Raw genomic sequence first — 25,183 nt, forward strand, 5'->3', positions numbered from 1 at the left:
ACACTTTAATGCATCACCAGGGGGCTTCTGTTAAATGTCCTTCTCTCTCCAGGAAACCCTTAAAATCCCTACGATGAATCTCGCCTTCCATTGTCTGATTAAAACTAAAACAAATATCCGGATGCAGAAAATCCTATGTTAAGTGAATTCTATGACACTTAGAACTCTTGAACTTCTACTTTTAAATATAAGGATTGTTTTGTTTTGTTTTTAACCTTTTAAAAAAAAAAAATTTCACATGCAATTAAAACATCGCAACTTTTTTTTCTCCACAGTTTCTCATGTGTGACGCGAGGCAGGAGCCAGCGATGTCTCCTGGGCCACGTAGAAGGGTTACATCACGTCTGTGCAGCCGAAAGAGTCCAGCAAGTTACTTCTCCCTCTCTCTCTTTAATGCTCTCCAGGCAATCATATTCATTATTACATGTTATGGGATGTGTTCTGATGGTGTTCTGTTTGAAGTGGCCATGAAAGAGCCTTTTAAGAACCGTGCAGACTACGTGGGTGGTGCTGTCTGCATGACTCACTTCTACATACATCAGGGCAAAGAAGCGATGGGTTTTAAGAAGCATTTCATTACATAAAACTAAAAGCTAAAACTTCAAATGATGCATGCTAGTTGATTTATGACTTGGGAATATTCAAAACAAATGTAAAAAGAAACTCGTAAAACTCAGCTTGATGTGCATTTTGCCCTGCTCGCGGGCTTCCAGGAGCTGCTAACCTTTAGACTGATTGCTTTCTTACATTTGACGGATTGCACTGAAGGTTTGGGTTACAATCATAGGTACAGGCTGATGGTAGTGGCTGCTTTAAAAAAAATACTACTTCAGAGCAAAAAGGCTGTCAAATCTCAAGGAAATAAGTGTGACTAATTACACAATTTTTAGTTCTTTAGTCTTATCTGATTAATTCTTAAAACTTCTGTCCGCTCACAAAAAAAGTCTCTCTACTTTATGTTGCATCAAAGCAATTTGAGAGATTATTCAACCAAATATATATTTTTAAATGTCACGAAGGTTTTAGAAGTAATAAAAGAGTCTTTTCTGAATATTTTTGCAGTTTTGTCTGTGTAATTCTGAGCAATCTTACCACCCTTCCACACACCATTAATGAAGCTATAACATACCCATAACCTCGGACTGTATGTGACATGGCAGTGACAGGATTTTGATATAAAGTTAAAATTGCTTCGTTTTGATCCAGCATTTAACCTGCTTTGCCGTTTGTAATATGTCCCTGTATACGTCTTTTCTCCCCGTTCCCCTTCCTTAAGAACCACTTCTTGACAGTCACCCTTCCACTGAGACTGTTTCAGATGAGTCAGGTCTCGTGTCTGGATTTTTTCTTAACAACATGGCTTTCATCTGCTGTAGATGGGTTTTTTCCTCCACTTTCCCATTTTTTGGAAATCACCTTGCTGTTGCTATTTTATGCCTTTTAAATTGTGTTATTTTTTGCTTTTATAGCTCAAACTAAATAAAATTAGGGGGAAATGTGTTTTTCTGACAGGCTGCTAGTAACAAAGTGCTTAAATATACAATTTAAATGGGTTTTTTGCTAAGTTATCTGTTATGTGTAGACACAACACTGATTAACCCTTGAGTCAGGTGCCTTTTTATGCTTAAATGATTCATAGGTCAGTTTTAAGTGGCTTAGCAAACATGCAAAATGAGGAGAAAAGCGGCCAGTGTCCAAAAAAGAACTATTTCTCAAGACCACCATAAAAGTTACAAGAAAGTCAGGCTCCTTGGAAGCAAAATATAAAGAAATGACTCCAGACTTTTCTGCAGTACTGTATCTTAAATAAGAATGCTAAAATGCTTTTTTTCATGAATGCTTTTTATTGATATTAATATTTGTGCATTTATAATTACAGTTAAAAAAATGAAAAAAGAAAACATTTCTCTTGAAACAGTGACAGCAACTATGGCAGTTTTGCCTTACGCCTATTAGATCTACTGATGTCAAAAGGAATAGCATTACATATACTGTACATTCGCTACTTTTGTACATCCATCGCCATGAGTCACACAAAGCGTATATTAAGCTGCAGGAACCAAGTACAGCATAGTTAAAAACAGGAAATGTGCTACAGCGTTTTTATAAAATTACGCATTTCCTTTCGACAGTAATTCTCTACACACAGCAGCAAGTACATTTTTATACTCATCAGTAATCAAAGATAACAACACCTTAGACTTTCAGTAAGCCTGAGACATCCTGATAAGAGAAGAGTGGAAGATTTTGCTCCAAGAGAAATAATATGCAATATACATACACAAACTTATCTGATAGCTAAATGTGAAATTTTACATTTCATGAACTGTTTGCTCCAGATATTAAATTCTCTAACAATAAAAATGCCCCGGTGAGCCCTAACAGTGCTTACGGTGCCCACGATCTCTCACATCCTGTCTTCCTCTAATCTAAACAATTTGCTGCTGCTTTTCAAAAAAAGCTACTGACACACAGAATTATAACAATAATCAAACCTATGTAAATTGCCTGCAATCATTCATATAGTAAAATAAAAGTTTATACAGTGACATGTGTATAAATGATTTGGAAACTCGTGAATATGGTAAGTACAGAATTTACCGACAAAGTTTCAGAGTACTGCGTATAATCAGGGCTATGATGACCTGAAAAAGTCCACTTAATAAAGATGCAAAGTGCGATTAATAAGCATCCAACTACAGCATCCTCTGTACAAAAAAGCATGTGATGAAAGATATATAAGGTATTTTATGTTAGCAGAAAATAGCAAGCAGTGCAGTGTATCAGGAGCATATGCTTAGCAGGCAAAATATGGCATGATAAAGGAAGTATTACAGCATCACCTCACTACATGGCTGTAGAAGCAACAAACCGAGATCCACAGAGGTACAACTGCATAACCTATACAATGTGATCGTCACTTATTTCCATTTTCGCACTCAGCTCCTCCGATGAGTTGCATGGATAATAATGACTCCTGCATTAGTTACTACTCTCAATCCTATTTTCGCATGTTTAGCTGCCATCAGATGGCAGCACTGTTATATCACTGCAAACCACAAGGTTGGCTTGCTTTTAGAAACACTGGTGCATTCCCTCTGGCTGCTAAATGAAAAAAAAAAAAACAGCATATTTATAAACAGAAATAACATGTTTGCTGCCATGGTTGCGCACTATTAAGCTCTAATTAGAAATGATGCCTCCTCGACTTGAGAGACTGCCTCCTCTTCCTCTTCCTGTGGCACTGCTCTCTTCTCTCTGGCCAGGGGAAGCCACTCTCAGTGGTCCTGTAAGCCTCGTCGTACTCATCGCTGTCTGAATCCACCTCAGCCATGGGGAAGACTCTGCCCGGGAAAACTTCCTTCAGGTTGGAGGTGAAGAAGGCCTCGAGGCTGCGGCCTGCTTGGGCCACCTCAGAGTCAGGCTGCAATGAGGGGGGGGAAAATCCCATTACAGTAATTATAGTGAAGTAGTGACCAGTGAAGATGTCGAGACTGATTAACTGTATATACACAGAAACAAGCAGAATTTAGATTTTTAACTTACGTAATTGAACTTTGCACAGTTGCGGAACATGAGATACATGTCGGCCACAAACTCATCGGGCGAGCTGTAACACTGGGTATTCCCCTTGCTGAGCTTGGCCCTGATCACAGACAGGTCCATTGGCCTCTTGATGATCTGGTAGTAATGGCGTGCCTGTGTGAGAAAGCAGTGGCATTTAAGACTCTTATATTATCCACCCAGCCACTTTAGTTCTCTAAAACCAATTCCAATTTAATTATCTCAGGAGCACTCTGCTCTTCAAAATGCATCACATTAATGTTGCATGAGCTCCATTATGTATCATTGTGACAGACGTGCTTCTACCTGTGCACAGGGTGCATGCTTGCATCGCAGTCTTAAACTAAGTTAGATACTCAAGACCCATGTTACCTTTGATAGCATATGGTAACATGGAAGTAAGCTGTTTCTCTGTTGAAGTTTTGTTTATGGGTTACAAAACAGCTTAAACACAATGCACAACTAATGTTGCATAAATAGATAAGTGTAAGCTGATTTAGGGATGAATGACAATTATAGAATGCCTCAAATATCATATAAAATGGGCTTTGTAAATACTTTATGAAGAAGAAAATGCATTCAGCACAATTTTAAAGCTCTAAGGATTCACTCACTTTGGCAAAAACTGAATGTGAGCAGAGCTGTGTTACATATAAAACCCATGAGGGAAACTTTAGACTGGTAGTAAAACTCTTAACTACTATGTGTCTGTAAGTATAATGAAAACATAAATATATTCTGCAAAAATAAATTAACTTTACTGTAAGAAAATGTTGATTAGCTTACGAGTGGACTGACGGGCTCTTGGAATGGCGCACTCAGGATGTTACTGAGGATCAGAAGTGTCAGCCGCTCACATTTCTGCAAAGATTCAACCAAACATGAATGAAAACTGGTGCGACAGAAACAGAAGGATCACAGTTAAAGAAAAACTAATAAAAAAACATTAGTCATTGTCGCATACATTTTTTATAGCCATTTTGATATGTTAAAGTACGTAAACACTCGTTAGTCATGATATTTATGGAGATTTTTTTAGCATTTAGATGAACCCCGCTCGGGTAATATGAGTGACAGCTGTTTACCCTCTATAACATATCAAATTGACTGCTGTAAATAAGTTTGTTCTTATGTATTGACCTACTTTCTGGTCACATGGAGACAGCACATTTGCTGATGCGTTTTCTCCAGATGCTCTCTCATTGTCACCGTTGTAGTCGACATCTGGCTGTAGAACATCTCTGCACAGGGTGCACACCCAGTCACCTCTGAATGAGGGAAGACACATTAGGTTAGCAGTACCAGCTTTATGTAAACTGTTTAACAGGAGGTGTGAGGATTGTGCTGAAATTTCACGTGAGCTTACGAGGGGAAGGTCGGCAAAGGGGGGATATGGCAAGAGAGGTGGAAGACTTTTGGACAGCAATCACAGCATAGCAGGTCTCCTCCGATCAGACAAACGGCACAAAAATCCTCACTCTCCAACTCTGTGCTGTCTTGCTCAGTCTGGACTTCCTCTGTGTCTCCGGGAACAACGGGATTTGCAATCAGGAGCGGCCTCTGTCCTGGACCGATCTCCTCATCCAGGTCAGAGCGAAGCGGTTGCGGGTCATCGGTGGTCAGCTCGGGTTCAGAGTCTACATCGAGCTCAGATGCTACGGAGCCCTGAGAGTCTGGAGGCTGATCGGAGACCACGTCAGAATCGGTCTCGCCCTGAAAAGTGGGGTCGTATACAGGCTGGATGTCGGACTCCGTTTCAGCATCACCTGATTCTGTATCTGCATCCAACCCTCGGCCGTCTGGTCCCGCATCTGATTCTGGATCTGCCTCATATTCCAGACTTGGCTCTGAGTCGCCACACAACCCCATCTCTGCAGACTTTTGCTCAGCTCTACACTCCAGTTCAGCCTCAGATGAAGACGGTGCATTCGGGTCAGAATCTGGTGATGCATCTGAGTCAAGCTGTGGGTCTGAATCAGCCTGAGAGATGACTGCTTCCTCTGAGACTGACCTGGGATCAGAGTCAGAATCCAGATCCAGTTCATAGAAACATGGTGCCACATATTCAGAGTCAGCGGAGAGCAGTGTGGATTCTTTATGAGGAACAGGTACCCCTGTGCTGCTGTCGCTGCAGTCTGACTGTGCGGTGGACTCATTACAAGTTTGTCGCTGTGGTGCTGCAAGCACGCGGGTGGCCCCACTAGTCTCAGATTCTCCTGTTATTCCCTGTGTTTACAAGAGAAGAGAAAGGAAGGGATTTTTTTCATATTATAGTTTAATCTCTTAAAACCCTCATGCATAAATACTACAGAGGACAGCAGCTAGCCAGGGTCATCCTAAATTACCCCTAAAGCTTACTAGCCAACACACTTTAGCCATAACCAAGTAAACAAATGAAATAAATGGTGTGGTGACAACTAATTATATGCCTGCTATGGTGCTTTTAACCCTTTAAACCCTAACCTAATTTACCCTTTAAACCAGGGGTGGGCAACTCCAGGCCTCAAGGGCCAGTGTCCTACAGGTTTTATGTGTATCCTTGATCTAACACAGCTGATTTAAATGGCTAAATTACCCCCTGAACATGTCTTGAAGTTCTCCAGAGGCCCGGTAATGAACTAATCATTTGATTCAGGTGTGTTGACCCAGGGTGAGATCTACAACCTGCAGGACACCGGCCCTTGAGGCCTGGAGTTGCCCACCCTTACTAAAAATGCTAACCGTGACGGGTTAGGGTTTAAAGGGTTAAAACATCTCCCTTCTTGTTTTGAATGAAACAAATGCACCGCACCTGGGGCATTACATCCTGCCAGGTTTTCTGCTGAGGGAGGGTTTCGCTCTTATCCGTCCCGCTGGCAGGTAGAGGGTCACTCTGTCTTCGTCCGTGCGGTGGGAGCTGAGACACAAGTATTTTGAGACGCTCGAGGCAAACGACTGGAACCCTGGGCCTTGCTGAGTCGTTCTGAACATCACTATTAATTTAGAGGGATGTAAAAATAGGTTAACAATCTGTTTTCATGATTTGTGCATGGACTGATCTTTCATTTTTTTAAGACAATACGTACCTGCTGTGGCTGTTACTTGAGAAGCTGCATTTCTTGTTGGCATCAAAACCAATCTCTTCATTTACGTAAGTGATGGGGTGATCTAAAAAGTACAAAGAAAGTCAAGCAGTTGAAAATGTGTTTATTTTTTTTAATTGACTATGTAAGAAAAAAAAATCTCAGAGTGTTTTCAACCACCTGGCTCTGTCTTATAGGACATTAAAGGAGGTTCAGTTGAAGTTTCCTTGGCCACACAGAGCACCCCATCTGATGCTCTCCTCTGTCTGGGATCCAGCACGTAATACTGAAATCAAAATAAGCACTAAGTAAAACTCTTTTAGTTACTAACTCCAGCAGCAAAATATGCTGTTAAACCAAATAACGACTCCTGCAGGTTTCTACAAGCATGCGATTTTTCAAATGACAGTAACTGTCAAAAATGATTGGAAAAATAGGCTCCTCATTCCCTCGCTTATCTCCTGAGAAAACTGTTGAACTAAACGCCTCACAGATTTTATTATTTTTTCCTTTTTTACAAGAGTACTGCACAGATTTAGTATCGCACTCTCTGTCAGACGTTGGGAATTTAACTATTAAAACTGATTTAGCAGAACCATCGTTTTGTATTCTTTCTCCCTCGCTCATTTTCATTCTTCCGCCTTATCAAATTGAGCACCTCCAATATATGCATAGCACCAGATCAGAGGTGTGGGTGCACCGTGCCACGAGCAGCTGATTTCGCCTAAGCTGCTAGGCTCAAGCAGAGATGAGAAGTGGGCTTTACACGTGCACAGGTGTGCTAAGCTCACTTCTTTCTAACTCTGCATTCCTTTTATTCTGCTCTTTCTGCACCTCCAGAAGGCTTTGCTCTTTCTTCACGTGGCAGATGAATTCTTAAAAGCGCTTGGAAAAACAGCAACCTAGTGACAACTGAGCATCTTAGTCCATCGATGCAAAGTGGATCTTGGTATTGTTTTCTCCTCTAGTTAGTTTTGTAGTTACAGTTTTTATTGTGGAACTGTGTATCACCAGAGATGACAGTGCTGAACACACGTGGCGAGTGCACCTCCTAACTGTGATCAGTCCTATTCTCTCTGACAGCTCAGCCTCCCCACGTGCAATCATATTCTGATGCGGGGTTACCTTATTTGCAGCTCCCGCTTCTAGGCTACGAGCCCATCCTGTGGGCCTTTCGGCGTAAGGGCTGGCGGACGGGGCTGCCAGTTCTGTCGGGATGCTCTGGGAGCGCCTCTTCCTCCTCGAGCACACCGAGCCAGGGCTCAGCCTGCTGCTATGCTGCACATCAGATACACACTCGTGGGCTGTCACTGACACCTCCAGGGATGTGGATCTCTGTCAAAAAACATAAATATATACACACACACAACTGAGCTGGGGTTTCAAGCAGCATTGCATGCACAGGTGCACCTGTTCATGCCATTAAAAACTGAAAGGAGACAAAAAAAAAAGTGGATGGACACACACGGGCACACACCAAATGAACAAAAACATCATTCAGAGCCTATTCAGGGAACACCTCGATCCTTACAAACATGTTGAATATATTAGTGTTATTGTTGGAGCAATGAAAGCTTTGGATATCACACCAATTATCATATGTAAATTCAACCCGAGAGCTACAGTGTGGCCCTTTGATTAAGCCACCACTCTCACAGTTTCTCTCATATATTACAGTTTACCTGATCCAAGTCTTCCAACAGGCTTTTTTTAAAACACTTTGGCTTGTGTCTCTTTTTCCGGTACACCATCACACATTTTCAGGCCAGGCTGACACCAAGCACATGCTCCTTAGTATCATGCGATTAAAAAACTCACCTGATCTATGCCCCCTGGGAAACGTATGCAGGATTCAGGCTGTAGAGGAAAATAGACTATAATCCTTCTCTCTGGAATCACGGAGGGGTATGGGAATTTATCTCAGTGCAAACCAGAGCTAAAAAACTGGCAGCTCGCACTATTCCCTCAGCGACTCATTAATGACAGGTTAAGTACACAAATGACTGTGCCCAAGTGGCTTTATATCACTTTCAGATGCTGTGACTTGAAAATGTAAAAATAACATATCTTTGTGGTAGTAATCACCCATCTTGAGAATTTTTAAAGAAGGGCGATTATGCGGCTGCTAAAACCTCTGGCATCACGAGTGATTATGATGAACAGCGAGCTCCTGGATTTAAGCATGCATTGAAGTGCTCGGCTATAATTGTCAGAGCAGCTCTTTTGTTTTCCCATCATCCCTTCTTTTTGAAAGCAAGAGCAGCTTTCTGTTGCGCCATCTGTTTTTGAGGCTAGCTGTCAGCTGTGGGAAGTGATCGTTCTGGCATTAATATAAAGTGTTGCTTTTGGTTTCAATTGTTAATGGATATTAATTAAAACTGAATGCCGCCTCAAACGCTCCAACACTCGTCTACATGTCAATATTTTAAAAATATACAATAGCCCTTTCAAAACGCGTAAATCGTGGCTCTCCGAGCTTTTCATTCGACTTAAACGTCCCATCATTAAGCAATTTCTAATGCAGGCTTTGGTGCCTTTGTGTAAGCAAGTGTTTGAACGTCTTTGTTTTCACAGGAAATAGGCTTGACCAAACAGTAGCGGGTTCTGAGAGGCACATATAAACAGCTTTGTGTGGTTTACCATAGCAGGGTTAAAAACTTCGCTTGAGCCTCTAGAAACTTTGCAGAACCACGTGTGAAGTGAAAAACCGAAGGCTGAGGTGCACAAAAATCCCACCGCATGGCTCGCTTTGATCTGAGGGCCAACTGTCAAACAATGTTCACAACTCTGCTGCTTTTAAGAAGCTTTATGAAGCTGGATTTAAGCAGAGTTTTGTTGCTACAACGAGGAGCGTACAAGAAGCACACTGTATATAAAACGCTATTTTTAGCTGATCGGTTATTCTCAAGGTGTCGCCATGTTTGATTTGGCAGATTTTTATGCTGGTCGCCCTTCCTGACACAACAGCAACGAGATTTCTGTTTCATTTGTATAATCTTTTGCTTTAACACGCATTTATTGTTTGTTGTCTTCTTCATCTTGTTTTTTTAATATATTGTAGCTTCAGCTCTTTTTTTAATGCATGTGCATATGGGTATATATTATATTGCAATATCCTCTGTTGGTAAGGTTCCATTTTTAGCTTAATTTCTCACCCTGGCATCTCTGTGGTCTCTGACGGTCAGCGCAGAGTTGGTCCTCTGTTGCTCTTCTCTCACACCTGATAAACACAGCAGCAGCTGCTGCTGTTGCTGCTGTTGAACAGGACTCTGCACCCTCCTGCCCTGCTGTAGCTCTTGATCCAACACTTCCCTCCTTTCAGCAACCGCTATTTGTCCACAGGTCTCCTCCACACGATGCGTTTCCACTTCTCTCATCGGATCCCTTTCCAGAACCGTGTAGCTGAGCTCCTGTTGCAGAGATCTGCTGGTCGATAGCTTCCCACGACGCCGGCTTGGTCTCCCACGCTCTGCACTTAGCCGGGCCTGGGTATTTGGAAGAACATCTTTGCGGTGTTGATGATGAGAAAGATAGGACTTAGACTGAGAATGTGGTTGTGAGTCAGCAGCTTGTGGCTGAGATGCAGATGCTCGGCTGCGGCTGAGCTGATTGTGCCTTCTGTTTGGGACAGGTGATGCAGGGGGAGGACGCTGCAAAGAACTCTCCTGGTCCCAGAACCTCTGGATCTGCTGGTTCTGGTGCTGGGAAGCAGAAATATGAGCCGGCTGAGCACAGCTGGAGTTATAAAGTGTGGTGTCCAGCTGGCTTTTGTCCAGACTGGGAAGATCTGGCTGTGAATGAATGCCATGAAGGCAGCACATCTGAGGCTCACAGCAGGCTTGGTACCCACAGCCCGGCTCAGGTCCTCTGTGAAACACTGGTGGCAGAGTCAAGCAGGTAATGGGCTGGGGTCTCATAATACTGGAGCAGGCCAACCCTGGGGGATAAGCGCAGTTTCCCCCCTCAACAGTCAGCTGACCTGCAGAGTAACAGAGTCACAGTGAGAGCCCGGTTTCAGAGATAGTATTTCACATGTCATGCATCAAAATAATGATGATTAATTATCAAACAGATATACATGGTTATGGTTCCTTTTGTGTCTACTTAACATTTTTTTCCTTTTTTTGAGTGAGGAGGTTTCTCCTAGAAAAACATGTTCTTAAAAGTCTTCTTGCATTAACGGATTGATTTTTACCTAAACAGGAAATTTGTTTCGTCCAGTAACTAGCATCCCAGTTGAATTTTATCTTCACAGGATTCCAAGAATCTGAGTGGTGTGACGCCTCAAGGAGCTGCTGCATCTGGAGTGAAATCTGCAGGAAAGGAAATATGAAAAAGATGAAAGATCAGTTTTATTCATTTAGGGTCAAATCACAACAACGGTCACCTCAAGGCACTTTATATTGTAAAGACCATTAAATGATAGCGAGGAAACCCCAACAATCAGACAACCCGCTGTGAGCAAGAACTCGGCAACAGTGGGAAGAAAAAACTCCCTTTTAACAGGAAGAAAATTCCAGCATATATTTGTAGATGATTATGCATTTCCTTTGTTCCTTTCACTAAAAATATGTCATTCAGTTTTTTATAATAAACTAAATCAACACAAGGGATAAAACATGCTTGTTAAAGTGGACTTCATATAAAGGTTTTTATGATAGGGCAAGAGGTGGACTACACTCAAGACAGATTTCCAGTTGATTCACATCCATGAGCTGTCTGATTTAGAGGCACCAGTTAACCCAAAGAGCATGCTTTTGGACTGGGACAAATGCAAAAAAGTGATGCAGTGGGCAGCTTGAGGTCCACGCACAAGGCCCCAAGCTGCCCACTACACCACCACGTGACAAAAGAGTCAGTGGACAGATGTGTCTCCATACAAATCATGAGACCAGAACGACAAATGGATGTAAATTAAGTTTAAAAGAACACTTAAGTGATTTGGTTTGGACTTCCACAAAGAGGTCTTCCATCCATGGGCGGATTTCCCAAAACAGTGGATCCTGCACTGTTTGTCATGCAGTTTTTCTATTTTTAAACCCCACCTAACGGGTAAATGTCAAACTCCAGGCTGCCAGTACAGAGCACACGGAGCCTTCTTTCTTTCTCATGCTGAACTAAAGCCAGCAACACAACTTGAGCAATTTTCTCAGGCTGCTCCTTCAAAAACACAGAGGGCATTGTACAGCACAACGGTTTTCACAGACCGAGCAGTAATCTCTAGCAAACTGACCTTCACAAGTACAATTGGAGTTCCCCTTTAAATGTAAATGTGTGGCTTCTTTTTCAAAGATGATAAAAAGAAACTTCACACATGTTGTTCTACTTTACAAAAAATTAATTATCACCTCTCTCACAGGACCGGACTTTGTGTGTGCGCGTGTGCTTGTGCGGGACGACGTCTGTTAACTGTCTCATATGCATACCAGAGCTCTGCTGAAGAGCACCGGGCTTGTGCAGTGATGGGTCATAGCCCAGGTGATGAACTTCTGAATATGGTCCAGCTGGCCACATATCTCTATTGCCCCTTGCAGCTGGTCCTCCAGACGCTGCTGGAAGCCCTCTGCAATCTTCTGTAGAAAATAAAAAAACAAATGTAAACATGAAGTTTTGTGTCCTTACTTGCAGAAGGCAAGCCTTGTGATTGGACTGCGGGTTAATCAACAGACAGCTTTTGACAGATGTAGGTGCTGGGATGTTGGTTTAAGCAGCTGCGACAGCTTATCACGAGCTAGCGACGGCATCGTGGCAGTTACAGATTCTTTGCGTGTAGATTCGTGGCCGGCGAGATGATTAGATGGAAAGAGAAAGTAATTACCTCCAGTTGCTCTATTAATAGGTTGGCTCGTTTGTTAAGCTCGTTCATCATAATCATCTTTGCCATTTTAATCTGGTTCTCTGCCTTCCTGTGTGCAATCTTCACTCCGTGAAGCCTGGAAAGACAGAAAGGGGGCAAATGTCTCAGTCCCTCCCTAACCCACCATTTGTGGCCAAAGTTGCTCAGAAATTGGACTTTAATGACAGTGTGGGTGAAAACCAACCTCTCCTCTATTTGTTTAGCGCTGTTCTCCACTGCAGACCTCTTCTCCTCCACCTGAACCATCAGACTCTCAAACAGCCACTGCTGATCCTGTAGGGCCTTTCCGATCTGCACCACCCTAAACACATGAGGGATCACAGCATCCACCAGGCAGAAAGTTCACTAATTTATTCTTTGAGCATGACGAACACCAGAATTGAATTTGTTTCCCCCGAGGACAAGACATTATGCAGGTGACCTTCGCGGCACCTCCTGCTTTCTAACATCACAGAAAACAAAAAGGTATGAATACTTAATGAATGTTAGGCTGGCCAAGGGTAGTGTATGCAGATATAGATGATAAAACTGACAAGGCAGTTAAAGAGTGTTACTGCTCACAGGAAGTTTTTTTTAACCTGTGGTTAGCCCTTCTCTGCAGTGTCCTTGTGCTGTGCATCTGAGGACTGACCTGTGGTTTTTGTGGGAGGACAGGTGACAGCTGCTACAGCACAGAAGGTCACATGACTCGCAAAAAAGCTCCAAGGGCTCCTGTCTGTGAGAGTGGCACATGAGGAGGGACCAAGGATACGACCCCGGGCCTGAACGACATACAGAGAGGGGAGGGGGAGGGAGGGAGAGGGGAAGAGGGGGGCAGAGCAGCAGTCAACAGGCAGTTCACAGTCAGGCCCACAGCACGCAGCATTAAAGTAAACGCATTAGAAGAAAAGAAAGACTTGCAGTGTCATCAGCCTGTTTGCTCAAAGTTTGCTCAAATGGCATACAGGACCACATGACAGCCTCTAATTGTCTTCTTGATAAGTTATGCACACTTTTCATTATTCCAAAGTGTCTTTTAATGTCATCAGTATAGGACAGATATGCTGATGTGAAATACTTAAAGAGCTGTAAATCCTTAGAAGTCGCCTCTAAAGTGCCATGCTGACCAGACCAAGCCTCGGTTCTTTAAGTTGTTTATTCTCCTGCTAGCTAATGGTCTGAATGTAAATTCTACTTGTAACTTATACCTGGATTCTTTAATTTTTTTCAATAAGGTGTTTTTGTTGAAAATAAAAGTCAGTCAGTCCACTTACTGTTGCATTAAACATACATGAAAAGAAACTGAAGAAAACTGTTACCAGTTTTGTTGACAAGCATTATTAAAGCTGACCTAGCGCTACACTTTAACACCAAAATAATGACAGCATACAGTTGTGGCACCCGAAGGAAGCTGAGGTTGCAATGGTATGTGTTAAAGAGTGTTTAGTGACAAAGATGTCAGTGTTTCAGCTGCTGTCCAACTGGCTTTTGAAGTACCATTAGCCACAACTCACTTCTAATACACACACTCTAAAGTGCTTCTCACCTGTACCTCTCTCTCTATATATAAGAAGCTTTTGGCGCACAGAAAATCCATCTAACATTAGCTGGATAATGCTAATAAACGTACCCTACTGCTCTCTGCTGGCCGGCTCACCTCAGCCAACCCCCCTCCTGCTTGCAGATCATCAGAGATCTCTGTGGTAGAGAGCTGAGCATCACCTTGTGTGCATCAGCCTGATCTGACTGACCACATCCTGTCTATCAGCGCTGTCACACGGTTTTTCTCACAAGTACACAAACCAAACGCTAACCCTCCCACATCACAATAATGCTGTCTGGGACGTGCTCATTATGATTTGACAACTTGTGCAAAAGCAGCTGGCAACAAAGCTGCCAAACATACGCGATGGGCTTAAAATAGCAAAACACTAATATTAGCAAAAATGAAATCATCCGAGCACTGAGACACGTGTTAAAGACAGGTGCATAAAAATACATGCAGCTATCATGCATTAATCATTGCAAAGAGACACCAGCCCTGCTAACTATATAATAATGTGTCATACAAGTCTGTAAAGCGAACATATCAAAATAATGTCTTGCCTTGTCCAGTAGGAGGCAGGGAGCTGGAGCCCCTCTGGTGCAGTTCTGGGAACTGGGTGGCACTGGGCCTCTGTTGCTGGTGTGATTCCATGTACTGGGAAGTGTTGGGGGTTCTCAGATGCTGGTGCACATCTGTGCACTGGTAACACAACCACTTGTTGCAGAGCGTACACAGACTCTGTGCAAGAGTCGGCTCTGTGCACTCTGAGCAGCTCTGAAAGAGAAACTTTGCCTTAAGTCATACAATGAATACACAAACACATGACAATGTGTTAAAAAGATGGGGTGGCACATGTCAGAAAAATTTGTGCTGCTGCTTCATTTAAGGTGGAATCACACTTTAAGGAGCTGTTATGCGTTTGCATGCTTGCAAATGCCTCCGAGAGTCTTTGTAGAGCGACTCATGTGGATAAATCTATGTAACCAACAGAGTTTAACTAACATGATAAAATATCTAACAGTGAAATCTAAAAAAGCTGGTTTTCATCAATAAAATGTTCAAATGCTCTCTCTTGTTTACATCGTCTTTGGTTTCAAAATAAAAGCACAGAAGCTATAAGAGCACTTTCACTTTTATTAATTTATCCTTGCCGAGACATTTGTCATCTATAGTTGATCCTGCCTAATTTTGGAGCCGTGAACAGCACCTCTGGGATAAAATCCGCTTTTGAAACTCTAGTCCAGAGACAACAGTAGGAGTATTCCAAACATCTAACAAGACTTTTGGGTTGAGAAGAGGGCAACACAAACATAAGAAACATGCCAGCTCTATACAGAAAGTGCACGGTGCATAAAGTGCCACATGAAAGAAATATAATTTCCTGTTGTGTCAAAAAAGAAATTAAAGATAGGAAACAAGATGCAAAAATGCGACAACTTACCTTCTCCATTTCCGTGCTTTGCGAGGGGATCTGTTGCCTTCTCAGCGGGAGGGAGTGAAGAGGAGAGAGAGAAAGAGAGAGAGAGAACTGCCTGACGCCTCAGCAGCAGAAACACTGAGGCTTCTACCTGAGGCAGGAAGCAGTGTGCACCGAGAGGTGGCCCCAGAGGAGGCGGCTTACATGACAGGCTCACTGTGCTCTCTCCTCCCCCAGATCATCCAAGTGTAGGACCCCTCACTGCAGACGAGGAGAGAAGTGTCATGTTCATATTCATTCACTGCTCGCTGGTGCAGCCAACAAAAAAAAAGGGAGGGAAAATCTAATCCTTTTTCTTAAATAAGCCTGTGCATAATAATTGGGAATTAGGGAGATAACATAATTATTTTTTGTAGGGCAAAATATCCCCGGAAGCCTTTCCAAATTAAAGGAAGGAAGACCAAGTGACCTACAATGAGCAGGGAAGGAGAAATTGTAATGCAAGCACCTTTAGGTTCTTTGCAGCAGGCAGGATTAGGTGATGCAAGGCTGAGGTTTTGTCAGGCTAAGTTGAGCTGGGCTAGGATGGGCCAGCTGTGGCCTTCTTCCCTTCGTCAGCACGAGGAGGGGACAAGTCCCAGAGGGGCTACACTCTAACGTAGCTCACGGAAACGGGGTCAGGCTCTGATGGGACTAGGATACACTCCTGCTATTCCTTCTAAAACTACAAAATCAATCAGGACGTTAAAATGAACAGAGCAGTGTACAATGAAAGTGAAGAGGTACAGATGTGAACACAGAAAAGATAAATATAAATATAACACTTGCATGTCTTTCAAAGATACAGTTGCAAGATAGTGTAAAAGCCGAGAAACGAAACCAAAGAAGAGGTTACTGCTTAAACCAACCAAAACTTAAAATAGTTCCACGTCAAATACCCAGAAGCTTTGAATTAAACCAATGTGGCATCTGGACCTATGAGAAAATCTGCCTAACAACAACCCTTTACAGCCTGACCTAAAAATCTGACAACTTTCTCATCCTTGGATACTTCAGCGGGGGAGCTCAGAGCAATCCCATTCCCCATTGTGAACTCAAAGACCCAATTTGAAACACAATTAGCCAGTCGTGGTGCACCCTGTGTCTCGTTCACTCAGCTCTGTAGCATTTTCAAACTGCGCACTCGCTTTCTCTGCAACCTGCACAGCGTTTATCGCTCACGTTGAAACCTCCCGCCAGCTTCCCTGCTCTGCTAAGCTGGCACTAGATACGCATACCATCTCCGGAGACGTCACAATTATAGAAACCTGCGCTATGATCTCTCCCTTGAAAGCACCTCCCGAGTAACATCTATTAACACTGAGGTGATGAGGTCACAGAGAAAGCGGGATTATCTTCAACCACTCTGAAATTATCATGCTATTTTACTATTCCTCCCCTCAAACAACTCACTGTTACCAAATCCATGAACAGGAAAAAAAACGTCTTCACTTTTCACTCACCAGATATTAATCAAACGCAAAGTCTTCCTTCAGGAAAGGCATCACATGTGACAAAAACATCCCGACCTTCTTACTCAATTTAATTTAAAGATAGAAACAAGTCTTAAACACATATTTTCCACATCATGTTTATCTTTTGAATGTGGGGTAGTTGAACCAGTATAGTTGATAGGCTATAAAATAACATGACATTTATTTTCAGTATTATTTATTTTAAAGGGGTGTTTATAATTCTTTTGTCACCAGGGGGCAGAATAAGCAGGCAGACGAACAACTCTCACATATTATTGCTCTTTAAAGCTGCAATGGCTACCTCCTTATAAACTACTTTCCACATATGCTAACAACACAATTTAATATTCAATGTAATATTACTGACATCGGTTCAGCCTCAGCATGTAAGCCATAAATCCAAAAACACTGAACTAGCAAAAGACTCATAAAGCTGCACAGTACAAATTCCCAGTTAGTCATTACACTGGCAATACTGTTGATATTATGGGTAGTCTGTAATTAAGTGTTCTGTGCAAAACTCCTGAACCACCCCTCAAGGGGTGAACCTGTGTTGTGTTTACATAACAGGCAACTTAGCAAAGAACCAACAAGGTGATCCTCAAACAGCTATTAGCTGAAAAATTGGCAAAAACCATAAAAGCTATAGCAGATGAACAGTATCTGAAAGTCATGTCCTTAAGAAACAGGAAAATATCCAGCAAAGCAAAGCCTCATCAGAAATGAGCTCAGTAGAAGCATGTCGTTTTAAGAAAGGAAAATAGGGAGAAAAGACTGAGGTATATGATATTATACAAAACTGTGCTGAAAATCAGTGGCAACAGGTCTTATGGAGTGATGAAATTTGAAATTTATAGTCCAAATATTGTCAATAGGCATAGCGGAGATCAAGAGAGACTTACTACAGTGAGTGTCTACAGCCATCTGTAAAACACAGTGGAGGCTCTGTCAGATTTGATGGGATTATGAATGCAGAAAAGTACCATCAGATTTTGATCCACTGTGCAGTACCATCTGATTGACAACAGCTTCGTTGTTCAGGATGACAATGATCCCCAAAACAAACCCTTTGAATGCAGTAAGAGCATACCTGGATAGAAAAACATAAGACTGAACAGTGTCAGTCATGGACTGGCCTCCCCAGAGCCCGAACCTCAACATTTTTGAAGCAGTGTGAGATCATCTTGACAGAGAATGAAACAAAAGGCAGCCAACATCCAAAGAGAAGCTTTGAATCTTCAATCTTTATGAAACCTGGAAAACTATTCCTGAACACTAAAGGAATTGTAATTACACTAAATTACAAGAAATTGTCCCTAAGAGAGTTCAGACTGTGTTGAAAAAGAAAGGTGGTCATGCCAAATATTGACTTTCAAGCTTGTTGGAATTGTAAAATCTCAGTTTTTTGCTTTTTTTGCATGTGTTTCAATAAATCATTGCACCTATTTCCCATTTTCCTACCAAAATATAAAGAAATGAAGGGTAGCTCGGGAAATTTTGCACAGCACGATAGGTAACCACTGCATTTCATTTATAGTAGTACATGCCACAACATTAATATATAATAATATATATGCAAAACCTAAAATAATATTTTATTAAAATTTGTTGCCGGTCCTCTGGTAGGCTTCTTAAAAAGGAATTACACTAAGTGGGTGTAGTAGTCAAATGCTGATTTGGATTTACATTAAACTACATTTCTTTACATTGAAGCAAAAGAAAACATTTGAAATGAAACTTCACTGAAAAAAGTATAATATTAGTATAATATTCAAAGCAAAACTTACAGAATACGTGGAGCTCAATTCACGCAATAAATAAGAGGAAAAACATATCAAGAAGTTCATCACAGCGGGTGGCTTGAACACGAAATTGGCCTATATGAAATCCAGAGCCGTGCAGGAGTTATTTTATGTGAGTCAAGTCACAGCACATGTCACAAACTAAACAAACAAAAAGTTTCTGCACACCACTAAGTCATGGGATGTATAATTATGAAAGAATCTATTTTTTACCCTCTTTATCCTATCGAGGCGTTAAAAAATTAGCTTTAGCTTAACAATAAATACAAGTTCATCAAATTATTGCAATGAATACCTGTTTAGTGTTTAGGCTACATTATGACTGAACTGTAAACAATGTAAAACAGCACATCCGTATCTGAATAGCACCCAACCCTTGTGGGAAACTTACATTAAGTGTGAACAGTAATGTGTAGTTTTTGTATTGGCCCACTGCATAAGGCTGTGGGAATTCGGGATTTCCTGTGATTTTCCTTCTGGCGTATTACGCGTTCGGCTACCTGTTCCATCTGTTTATGGATATGCTGTCAGCACCTTATTAAAGCTTCTTCAAATAACAACAACGAGCACGTCAGAGACATCGCAGAGTACCTGCCCCTTCATCCACAGCCTGCCTCTGCATCAGCAACCAGCGCATCACTGAGCGTGATATTATTTTTTAGAAAGTGCGCATGAGATTCCGCCCCTATCATGGCATCATGGTGCAATCCACAACACAGAGAAGGACAGCACGCAAACACAAAGTCAGCACACGGATACTTTCCACCACTAAGCATCTACAAACTGTGCCTGTGTACAAATTAAATCCCCTCACGAAGCGCACGGCTCGTGCAAAACATCCTGTCAGGTAAGCATGAGTGTGCGCGCGTGTGAGGATGTCACAGTGTTGTTTTTGGTCCGGAGGAAACGAGACTGTCTGCCGAGAAACTCCGCTTCTGTCAGCCTGCCCATCACATCTTGTGCCCTGCGTCTGCACAAAGAGAGTTTTTCCTTTCTTTTTCCTTTTTTTCTTTTACCTTGACCCGAGCATCTCCGAGTGTTGATCCCCCCCATCGGATGTCGCTCTTTGGCCCGGACAAAATTTTGGAGATTCCAAGTCTCGCAGTTAATCGTGAGATTTTATAGTCCTGCAATACTTCTGACGTTTCTCAAGGCTGAAGTGTGACACTTGGCGAGAAGACTGCAAGTTTACAATTAGAGCCTACCGTCACTGAGCGATACAAAATCTTAACGTGTAATACCTTTCGAAACTTAAATGCAAAATTATGTATTTTAAACACGTAATTACAAAATTACAAACAACTCCACAACGTGACCAAAATTTAAAACTCCACATCATCATCATGTATCAATTTCTGAGTAAAAAAAAGTGCCATAGTGATAAAATATTACGCATTTTATCACCGAGTTATTACTGCAGCATCATTTCAACTGTTAAATTCCGGAGATTAGCTGAAATTCATAGTTTAATTGTGTTTGGTCGCTTAAGCGTTTTGTAATTATGTTTTTTTAAGTGTTGTGCATTATCATAATAAAACATGATAGCGTTTTAAAATCAAGCAAGCATCCGAAAATCACAGATGACTTTAGTGCCTGACTAAATGTCCAGAAGCTCAGCGGACATGTGAATGGTCCATTTAAAATCTCAACGCTCAAATCAAACATCAACATTAGTATCATGTATGACTTTGAAAGTCGTCTAGTTAAAATAAAATAAAGATATTGAATACTTTATTATTAAAGCAGTGAAAACATTTAAAGATTTCTTTTTTTAAAATCAGTCAAGCGAGTGAAGCCGTCGTTCATAATGGTCACAAATAGAACATTAAAACATTTTCTTAGACATATTAAAGAAGTGGCAGGTATATATTCCCAATTTAAGGCCTCCACTCTACACACTCATCCTTTCCTGGTCTTGAATTATTGATACTATAATCTGCAGGACCAGTTTTAATGCAGCCACTTGGCCAGTTTACCCTATTTGCCCTGCTGCTGTGGGCAATGTAGCAGCACATATCCTTGGTGTCCGCAAGTTAAAGTACAGCCATAATTTTAGCAGTATGTTGGTGGTTTTAGGAGCTTACATTTACTTAATTTTAAAATTAGATACTTTTTTGAGAATGTCTTTATGCCACTGTAGCTGCAATCAATTGTAAAGGAAATTATTGCACCTTTTTCTTTTTTCCTAGACATATTTCATGTGAATATTAGGAAAAATCTGTTTAAAAATAAAAATCTGTTTAAATAACAGAGCCACCAACATAAGAGTTGGATTCAGCTGCAACATTTAACTTCCTGACACTGTGTTGTTACATGAAGATATTTTGGGTTTCATTCTGTTTATTAGGTGTTGCATGCTGTGTTAAGCAGCTTTGACTTTATTGTGCTACGCTGTAAAAGAAAACCAATATCCTCATATGAGGAGGTACTTCTTCTTTTTTTTTACGTAAACTTCCTGTTCAAAGAGGAAGTTTGGTTTACATACTTATCAGGTTCTGATCACAAATAACTAGAAGAAATCAAACTACAATCTCAGGTCACAGGAAGTTAAAGTGGTAAGACGCTGTAATGTCAGCTGGACTGGGGGATTTTAAAACTCTCAGTTATTACATCTATGAATGATAATATTCCACAGTAAAATATTAAATACTAGTACTTGTGTGTATTTACTACATTCTGAAAGCATAATTGTAGGTTCACTGTTATTATGACTTGATTTCACAACTTTTGCTCAAGCAAAAAAATTCTTTCGTGGCCAGCTTTATCCTAAAGCCTCTGCACGACCACTTCACATCAAATGTCACTCTTAACTGCGATAAAGACACTGGCAGGAGAAAAGCACCATGGCACCTGGAATCAACAGCGAGCCGCTCAGTTAGGAGAGCTAATAACAGCGTGGCAGCGACAGCCACCGGAGTGATGTGCACAGACGTAATTAGGTTACCAGCAGCATGTGGTAGCCGGTGTTAGACTACTGCGCCTTTTGGGATCTTACCAACCTAATGCACAGCTTTGGGAGCGGCCGTCATTGAGATGTCAGCGGTAAAAGGAGGTGAGTTTTCATCATCAGGCAAAATGTGAAATATATGTCTATGTCTGACTGGGAAGTCTGTACTGCTTTGGGCCTTGTTTTGATAATAAAATGAATGAATAAAGTTTCATAAGAATAAAGAATAGAATAAAGTTTAAGTTCAACACTTACACTCGGGCACTGAAACAATTTTAATGATCACTTTTAATAAAAGACTGTAAAAATCTCCAGGAAGAGTTCAAACCATTTTCTTCATTGTATTGCATGTACAGTTTTTGAATAAGCTTTAGGTCAAACAGAGAAAAACACTGTCGTAAAATAATGCAAAAAGGAAAACATATCTGTACATCTACGCCCACCTGCAACCCATTTCAAGTCACATACACTCACAAACTCCGATAACACTCTTCACAAGCACGACTAGACATCAGTGGTTACTCTACGACTCACTTGCTGTGTACCGTCCTGCTATTGCTATCTCATACTATAAACATAGGCTGAAGAGTATCACAGCTTACAGTGAAATAATATGTACATGCTTTTAGAACATTTAAAACAAAACAAAACAAAGGATGAAAATGGGAGTCGTCTTGACGCAGTGACTTGAAAGATCAGGTCTTCTCCTCAGTTCTTTTTGTGGAGAAACTTCATTTTACTTCCTGGAAATAAAATACATGAATCTATTAGGCGGTGTAAAATGAAGCCACGAATATTCGGTATACAAAAAAATCTGATTTCTGGCAAACATCCATGTTTAAGTTCTTATTGGTGAAGCCTATCACAGTTAGCTCATGTCATGTGAGATATTTACAATAAAAAATAAAGTGAGAGTGAAAGTGTGCAGAGGTTTAGTAAAAGCTGCTGTGTAGCTCTGCCTGTTCAGATGACATTAGCATACGCAGAATAAATATTTGATATTTCTGTTTATAACTTTCCAGCTCCTAAAATATGTCTGCTTCTGAACTCACCAAGGCCTCTGAGGAACTTGTTGACTCCACTCTGCTCTGTGTCTGGCAGCTCCTCCAAATATTGATCTACCCGCTGCTCAAACAGACCTGTCAACACAACAGCAGAGATTTTTCTTTAAAAAAAAGAAAAAGGAAGGGAAAAGAACGAGAATATGAAACATCAATACTTCAGGGAGCTGCTGTGATTCAGTGAGAAAGCATGCTGTTGAAAAACTTTCAGCCACTAGAGGTCAGTGTAAGTGCAATGCTTTCTTCTGCACAGGGAGCACTAGGAATGCAGGGGTGGAAATCCACAAAGAAAAGCAAACAGCTTTTTCATGAAATGTTTTAAGGAAGAAAGAGCATTCATAGACCCAGCTGACACTCAGAGAACAACAGTCTACCTTTAGCTCGTGTCTTTCTGAGCTCCCGGTCTTGGATGAACCCTGCAAACATCTGAGACTCCATGAAGACTCCCAGGAAACGGCGGATGCTCTTCGATGCCACTGATTTGCGGAAGGCCTCTCTTTGGAAAATGCGCTCCCCGCGCTCATTCTGAGTGATAAACAGGGAGTAATGTCCAATAGTCTCCAGGAAGAAGCGGATGAACGCCTCCGACACCAGGCTGTTCAGCGAGTTATACTCTGCGGGGATAAAAACCAAGGCGTTAATCGATAAAATGTGCCCATAGCTTTTGTTAAACCTTGAAGATCAAGATTTTTCCTGTGCTTGCAAAGTAAATTTGTTGAATAAGGCCAAAACTCAGTCATGTTAACCACAAAATTGAGACATAACAATAATGATGTGACAGCTTTGTGTTTATCCTATGTCAGAAGAAAAACCTGAAATCCTGCCCATCAGAGCACCCAGAGCTACAACTGTCATCCAAGTTCACCACAGGTCAATATTTTTTACTTATTTCTTTTCTTGATTACTCATGTTGTTGTTGTTCTTTATTACTTTCCACTAATATTAGCACAAGAAAGCTAATTTTTGTAGTTGCAGCTTCATTTTTCCCTTCACCTACAGTCCAATGGGGCTATACTGTGGGTTGCACAAGTGTGTTGGCTTTCTGGACTAGTGAGAACTGGTTATGAGTGGCACTTGGCACATGTAACATAACCACACAGAGTGTTAGCTGTTGGTCTTGGAGGGGAATTTGGAAAGCAGAGATAAGACTGTCTGAAGTAGCCTTAAAAAAACACAACTGTTTTGGCCTTATTATGTCAAAATTCTCTTTGTTTCTGTGCCGTAAAGCATGTTGTGACAGCCCATTACAGGTAAGCCATTCATGATTCCTTGATAAAAGCCTTATTTCTACACCAGGAGTCAAAACCTGGCCTCCTGGGTGAAAACTGGGAATCCTGACTGCAAGGGCACATGGGAGCTACACATAGAGACATTGACACATTAGAGACAACTGCACTTATGCTCCAGTCAGCTTGAAATGTACACTACTACCACCAGAAACAGCATTAGCTCGTCTCAAAGATGAGCCTTTCATGACTCACTGTCAGCAGAACAGAAGACGTCATTTCCCAGCCAGTTTCACAGACTTGTAGACCGCGCACGCTGTCGCCCTAATTAACAAGAAGAACATCTGCCGCGTTACCGAGAGATGTTCAGTCGCTTATTCACCTTCGTCTGACTCGCTGTCAGAGTCCTGAGTGATGATGTCATTCCTCTGCTCCAGCGCTTGCTCGAGAGCTGCTTGAAGTTTCCGCGGCAACAGCGATGCCTCGTCATCCATCTACAGACAGTTGAAAGTGCTGCAGTTACTACAGATGAACAACAATGGCGTGGAGAAGATGCTCTGCAACCTTTTACGAGCATGACTGTCTAATTTTTGGAATAAGAAATGTTTCGATCTTCCTACTCGACCTGATACAGTCAGGTTTTTTTTGGTTTGTTTGTTTTTGTCCCTTACTCATGATAGCTCTTGTCTGCTAACTTTAGTTAGTTACTGCTGTGTAACGCACATTATTGAGACATTTTGCTGTGACAGCTGTTACACCACAATTACATGTTGCCACAGAAAACCAGGATACCCAGGAATGATCTCTGCGGTTCCTCTTAAGTTTTTTTCTCTTTTTCTTTACTGTTTTCCTGCTTTCTGCATTCCTCTCTGTCTTCCTGTTTGCCTAGGAAGGTGTGTTCTATGTCTCTCTTTCCGTCACTTCCTGTGTTATTTTGTTGCTTTTTGTCTTCCTAATGTGGCTATATTTTTACTTCCTGCCTTTGTTCTTTTCCCACCCTCATTGTTGTCTGATGTAGTTCACCTATGCATTATTGGCTTTTTTCTTGGGACAGATTACCTCTGTGTGCTTCATTACTTCATCTAGTCATTACACTCCTATCCTGAGTTTTGAACTTTTATTATAATTGTTGAATTTTTCTGAGTTACGTCACAATTAAAGCTGCTTTTACTTATTAATATATTGTTCCAGAAATAAGAAATGCCAAT

At 41.5% G+C, this 25,183-nt stretch overlaps 2 protein-coding genes across 5 annotated transcripts in view; both read right to left on the bottom strand.

The window, feature by feature from the left end:
- Positions 1–1,851: 1,851 nt before the first annotated feature.
- On the bottom strand, positions 1,852–19,786 carry trim66 (tripartite motif containing 66). 3 transcript variants are annotated; one of them, XM_063475209.1, is made up of 21 exons: positions 19,758–19,786; positions 15,934–16,149; positions 15,630–15,686; positions 15,450–15,486; positions 14,569–14,782; positions 13,115–13,244; positions 12,668–12,784; positions 12,445–12,559; positions 12,053–12,199; positions 10,822–10,939; positions 9,782–10,605; positions 8,445–8,483; positions 7,752–7,961; positions 6,807–6,912; positions 6,630–6,711; positions 6,356–6,536; positions 4,931–5,790; positions 4,709–4,832; positions 4,351–4,425; positions 3,547–3,699; positions 1,852–3,424 (listed from the first exon to the last, which is right to left on the bottom strand). In XM_063475209.1, the coding sequence occupies exons 3-21, from the start codon at positions 15,665–15,667 to the stop codon at positions 3,188–3,190; spliced, it is 3,807 nt and encodes a 1,268-aa protein (XP_063331279.1). In that variant the 5' UTR covers positions 15,668–15,686; positions 15,934–16,149; positions 19,758–19,786; the 3' UTR covers positions 1,852–3,187. The 3 variants fall into 3 exon arrangements, with proteins under 3 accessions (XP_063331279.1, XP_063331271.1, XP_063331287.1); XM_063475201.1 differs by lacking the exon at positions 15,934–16,149; XM_063475217.1 differs by lacking the exons at positions 8,445–8,483; positions 15,934–16,149.
- Positions 19,787–21,951: 2,165 nt separating this feature from the next.
- dennd2b (DENN domain containing 2B) overlaps positions 21,952–25,183 on the bottom strand; it is a 55,030-nt gene continuing 51,798 nt past the window's right edge. For both annotated transcript variants that reach the window (XM_063475237.1, XM_063475228.1), the window contains exons 17-20: positions 24,358–24,469; positions 23,124–23,363; positions 22,741–22,827; positions 21,952–22,431 (exon numbers count right to left, since the gene is read on the bottom strand). In XM_063475237.1, coding sequence (XP_063331307.1) covers positions 22,397–22,431; positions 22,741–22,827; positions 23,124–23,363; positions 24,358–24,469 — 474 coding nt within the window. In that variant the 3' untranslated portion in view covers positions 21,952–22,396. The remainder of the gene's footprint in view (positions 22,432–22,740; positions 22,828–23,123; positions 23,364–24,357; positions 24,470–25,183) is intronic.

This window comes from Pelmatolapia mariae, linkage group LG1 (genome assembly GCF_036321145.2).
Source record: "Pelmatolapia mariae isolate MD_Pm_ZW linkage group LG1, Pm_UMD_F_2, whole genome shotgun sequence".
NCBI classification, from domain to species: Eukaryota; Metazoa; Chordata; class Actinopteri; order Cichliformes; family Cichlidae; genus Pelmatolapia; species Pelmatolapia mariae.

Excerpts from the sequence above, each read along its gene's own strand:
- trim66 (XM_063475201.1), bottom strand. Across the intron at positions 7,962-8,444 it reads TCCCAGGGGGCATAGATCAG|AGATCCACATCCCTGGAGGT; the intron begins GTGAGTTTTTTA and ends GTTTTTTGACAG. Across the intron at positions 4,426-4,708 it reads TGTCTCCATGTGACCAGAAA|AAATGTGAGCGGCTGACACT; the intron begins GTAGGTCAATAC and ends GAATCTTTGCAG.